Consider the following 5,692-nt stretch of genomic DNA (forward strand, 5'->3'; position numbering starts at 1 on the left):
GTTCTTTGGCCTTCACTATTATGTTTTTTGGCCTCCTACCATTTGGTCAATGATAGTATCCACAGTTATCTAAAGTTAGGATATTTTCAAACTGTGTGAAAGGTTGAATCAGGACATGCAGTATTTCACTGAAGCATTTAACTATTGTACATTTTATTGTAGGTAGAATACTAACTCCAAGTAGAATGAAATAAACATGCATATGCAAAGAGATGTAAGTTAATCACAACACATGAGAGCGCTGAAACACTTTTTAATTGCATTTTCAGGTATGAGCAGGAACATTAGATGCACCCAGCCACACTGTAACCACTAAATGAACCTCAAACATTTTATGAACACTTGAAAGTCGTATTTCCAAGTAAAATCTATTACTGTGAGGTTAAGTGTATAGATTTGTTTTACTACCTACACTATTATTACACTTTGAAAAACACAATCCCATTTAGAATTATGCACCTACCTTACCAGCTGTAGCCATATCTGAAGCAAAGATAGAACTCAAACAAAAAGAGGCAGCTGAGAAGGAGGAGAGCTGCTGGACTGTAGATCGAGAAGGAGAACCGGATACTGCTGCTGGATGAGGAGTTCGGCAAACATCCAGATGGGCTGAGACTTTGAGGGTGGAGAAGAGAACTGGATCTGCATTTGATTAAATACTGCTGCTGGATGAGCGGTTATGCAACCATCCAGTTGGACTTTGCAGAGAGTCCAGAGAGTCTGATTAAGATCAGACTCTGGATATTATTGATGATTTAAAAATAAATAAATCACATATTGGTGCTGTTAATGCACAACTTTCTTCCTTTTTTTTTTGTTGCTATGGCGCTGTGAGAGTGGCAGCCAGTTACAGCGGCTCCTACCTACTTTCTGTGTTTTTGGCTACTTACAGCTGTGCGGGAACATTGGAGATGGAGATAGCATTTTTGTTGGTCTTTTCTATGCTTTTTTTTGCAAGTTTTTGGGGTCTGCGTCTGGCGAGCCGTTGAGCCATGGCTCTATTGTTATTACACTTGTGAACAGCTGTTGGCACTGAGCCAGGCCAAGCTACCATTGTGGGAAAGACCGGATATCCCTGATGAGCTGGAGGAAAAGGAGATGTAGGGCAGGAATGAAGCGTTGGATGAAGAGGAGACACTGCAAGCTGTCCATCATCATGGGAAACGTGAGGTCTCTCCCTAACGGGCTGGAAGAGCTAACAGCTAACAGCGCTGACCCGGCTGCAGTGGGAGCATCGGGAGGTCAGCCTCATGTGGTTCACAGAGTCATGGCTGAACGAACTCACTCCGGACTCGCTCGTAACTTTGGACGGATTTCACCTGGTCAGAGCGGACCGGAGCTGAAGGGAGAGTGGTGAGAAGAAAGGCTGGGGACTCGCCATGTATGTGAATGACAGATGGTGTAATGCTGGACACATTAGTGTTACAGAGCAGCGCTACATGAAGGATGTTGAACTGCTGGTTTGCTGCCGTTTTACCTGCCGAGGGAGTTTTCGTAGGTCCTGGCGATTACAGTTTACATCCCCCCTCGGCTGATGCTGCTGCAGCCTGTGAGCTCATCCATAGTTCAGTGTCCCAAACATCACACCGTCAGTCTCTGATCATCATCTCAGGAGACTTAAATCATTCGTCGCTCCCTACCACTCTCCCTACATTCTGCCAGTATGTGGACTGCCCAACCGGAGATGGTAGGGCCTTGGACCTGCTGTGTGTGGACACCAGGATGCATATTACTGTGTTATTTTCTTGTACTTTCTATATTTTTTGATGCTACTGTGGCGTATAAATTTCCCCCAATAGGGAATCAATAACAAAGTATTCTGTTCTACTCAGTGAACCCAGAATGCGGACACAAGACACAGACCCAACTTAGAGACTTAAACAAGTTTATTTACAGAATTCACAGACCAGAAAACACATAGAGCTCAGAAAACCTTAAGGGTTGCTAGTTCTACAACAGAAGCTGCCACTCCTCTGGAACTAAAACTAAAGGCCCCAAAAGTACAACAGTAGCCTACAGGAGCTGGAAAACCAAAACTAAGAATTATTGGCAGAGTGCAGGCAGAGCTTAAGTTGGGGCTACAAGCAGATACGGGTGTGCAAAACAATAGTAGACAGCTGACAGGTGAAACTACAACACTTAGCTGCCAAGTTTCAGGATCTGGTCTAGGCAATCCAAGTCCGGCTGAGATTCTGAAGCTGGAGGCTGGAATCAGGAATCAGGAATCAGGACGAGCAGGGCAGAACAGTTGCAGAGCTGAGCAGAATGGAGTTGGCAGTGGCTGGGCAGAGGTTGTAGACAAAGGCTGGAGCTGACGGGGAAAGGTGGAGGAATCCAATACCCAGCTTGAGCCAGGAGGAGCTGGTTTGGCTGGAGTGGGGCTACGAATCCTCTCGGCTGTGGCAGGAGGAAGACAAGGCTGGAGGCTGGTCAGTGAGCTGGAGGCAGAGGAAACCAATGCTAGCCAAGGCAGATTTTGGAACTACTAACATTCACCAGGAGGCCTGAGCGGTTTAGGAGAGTCTACATTCTGGCGATGAGCAGACGTCTGAACCAGGCTTAAATAGCAGGGCTGGATAATTGAGTGCAGGTGACTCAACCTCCATCACAGCTGTGTCCACTCCTGTAATCGGCACTTACTCAGCCAGAGCCACGACCACATCCAGAGAGAGGAAGAGGTAGAGAGAGAACAGGGCTGTCAACCAGTCAGGGGCAGGAGCAGTGGTCCTGACAGCTTTATTTGAATGATGGTGAAAGTTCCATCAACACTTTGCGACTCAGTCTACAATAATACATACAAGCCAAGTGCACAGTTAACCCCTACAGCTGTAGCCCAGGTTATATGTGACTGACCAGTAAATGAACAGCAGCAGTGCTAAATGAACAGCCTCAGCATGCAGGCTGATTGTTATAAACGGAGGATGAAGATTTGTGCAACATATTGTTGGACAGGAGTGGAGGCAACAGGCATTTAGTGAAATAAGACATCCTTACTTTGGAGCTGATATTTTTTTTGTAACATCAGTTCAATGGGACAAATGGCACAGCTGCATCTCCAGAGCTTGAGCCACCGTTCAACTCCCCTCAAACTGCACACTAAAGAACTTTTCTGCCACAGAATATGTGACAGTCTAATAAAGTGATTGTTATGTGTCATTTAGACAAAATTCAATGTTTCATACAGCTCCAGTCGGGCACATCTTCAGGAAGTTCTGTGTGCTGCAGGAATAAAAAGTTGCATCCACAGCATCCGCACCCTGTAAAGAGAAACTTCCCCAAAAAAACATCCCCCGCTCTCTGGATGTCAGTACTTTTCCTTTGTCTTAACTACAGGGGGGTGGTATTTTTATGGGTGTAAAGTACTGATAAGTGTGTGTGTGTGCAGCCACATTCCTTCTAACTGACCTTCCTTAACCTCCCTGAGTTTGATCTCTTTGACCTGCTTGAATCTTTCTTTCTCCTTCTTAGGATCAGCACGACTCACACACTGATACACATTAAATGATGCAAGTGTCCATTATAAGCCATCAGTGCTTTCACAAAATTAAATATTCCAACATGACCAAAATCATTTTTTATGTTTTAGCATGAAAAAAATATCATGTTGGTTAAAGAGCTTCTACATACTGTTGTATGAACCATTACAGTCAATACACCAGTATGTAGAAGCTCTCTAACCGGACACTTGCTGCTCATCTAAGTGTTTAAATGTCAATGTTGCTTGAACATTCTTGTCTTTACGTTCCCGAAATCTATGTTTTTTTTGCATATATCTGCTGACATACATTGTGTATTTTATGTTTTGGTTAGCCTCTGTGTGTGTGTGTGTGTGTAAGAGAAACTAACAATGATGGTTGCGTGCAGTATGGGATGAACTTCTTCAGGGAAAAACAGTAATATAACGAAGACGATGTTTCCACAGAGTAACGTGTGACAGTGTTTGATTTCAAACTCACTCAGGCAGGAGGAGACGACACACTGAGGACTTTACTGAACTACCAGATTGTGTAGATATTTACTCCTCAACAATGCAGTTGTTACCATTTCTGATACAAAAAATAAACCTAAAGTGAATTTACTACTTAATATTAGTCTGTTGTTATTCTGAGACTGTTGAATAGAATTTATTATTTATTTAAGTGTTATACCAGCAGAGACCTTTGTTACATAAATAAATAAACGGATTGAAGTACTGACAAATGTGCTACTGTTAAAATATAATACATGTTGTATGAAAAAAGTGTAAAAGAGTACATCGTATTGTGGTAATGTCTGTGTTTTTACTACACCGGCAGTGTTTGGGGGAAATTTGTTGCTAAGGCAACCCTGTTAGCGTTTGAGAACGAGTGTACGTGGTTTTATTACTTTAAGCTGATTGGATATTGCTAAAATCTCCCTTTTTGTTTGGCAGCACTGCTCAGTTAAAACCTGTCAGATGAGAATAATAATGTTGACGATTGTTGACAGTATATATTTAAATTTAGTTCAATTCACAACATGGCAGAGTGTTAAATGAAGTGATTACTCAACTGCCCTTTGTTGTTATTTAGCAATAATAGTAAACTTGTATTTTGTTCTACTCTAGTCTAACTAGGCACTTTAGACATGTCAGGTTTTACATTTCTGCACAGGAAACACAAACAGTGTGAAGTGCCCTGTAGAAATAGTGATATAAATAGTTTATCATAGGTTATCATGACTGCACTAGCACCAAAGAAGTCCAAAGTCTTAGATAAAAGACAACAGGCAGTTCTTAGCAAATACACCCTCCCTGGATTTTAAATCTTCAGTCTTTGTAACAAATATTGACAAAATGTGGAAACTCGAAAACACACCCTTAATATAACACCTATAAGAAAAACTCAAAAGAACTCAAGTCAATTGATTTGAGCTGATAGTGAACGTTTACAATAAAATAAAGCTGTATCATGTTTCCACACCTCTGTTTGAAGGGTTAGGGTTAGAAGTTCAAACATGTACAGCACCTATAGCACCTATACACATAAGCTGGAGCTGCTGGAGAGGTATAGTTAGAACAAGCTGTTACAAAGACATTGCCTCAATCTTTTGTAATGGTGAAGGAGCTGAAAAGAGATCTCATCAAAAACTGACACAATCCAGTAACACTGGAGGTCAGTTCTTTACTTGTCATTTAAAAAAAAAAATGCAGCTTTACAGTGCAAGTACATTTTCAGAACAATTTATCAAACTTAAATGTGCCATTTAGAGCCCAGTTTGCCTGCAGGGATGTTGAACATACAGCACAAAGTTTTACCTGATTAGACTTGATGAGTATATTAATTTATGAAACATGAGTCATCCAAAACAACAGGGTCAACTCTTTTCTTAGCTGAGAAAATTTCAAAAAGTCGCACTTTTGGAAACAGGATCCTTTGTGAATTTGGCCCCTGGCTGCTGTCTGGGTGAATAAAGAAACTGTGACAGTGAGTCAGTAGCGACCCAACAACAAATCTTTGCCCTGCGACCCCCTGAGGGGATTAATCCGGCCATGAAATTTACACATCCTTGTGAAATGTTAAATAAAACTTAGTTTTGAGTGTGAGATATCCATTGATCTGTCCACCCATCCATTATCTGTACAACACTTAATCCTCACTAGGGTCACGGGGGGCTGGAGTCTATCCCAGCTGACTCAGGGTGAAGGCAGGGGACACCCTGGACAGGTCACCAG

The 5,692-nt window shown here is 42.2% G+C and overlaps 1 protein-coding gene across 1 annotated transcript in view; it reads right to left on the reverse strand.

Annotated features, from left to right (window-relative positions):
• LOC103354032 (alcohol dehydrogenase 1-like) overlaps positions 1-555 on the reverse strand; it is a 17,926-nt gene extending 17,371 nt beyond the window's left edge. The window contains exon 1 of the mRNA XM_008277263.1: positions 464-555. Coding sequence (XP_008275485.1) covers positions 464-481 — 18 coding nt within the window. The 5' untranslated portion in view covers positions 482-555. The remainder of the gene's footprint in view (positions 1-463) is intronic.
• Between the last annotated feature and the right edge of the window lie 5,137 nt (positions 556-5,692).

Source organism: Stegastes partitus, unplaced genomic scaffold, assembly GCF_000690725.1.
Source record: "Stegastes partitus isolate 25-593 unplaced genomic scaffold, Stegastes_partitus-1.0.2 Scaffold93, whole genome shotgun sequence".
Classification (NCBI taxonomy): Eukaryota; Metazoa; Chordata; class Actinopteri; family Pomacentridae; genus Stegastes; species Stegastes partitus.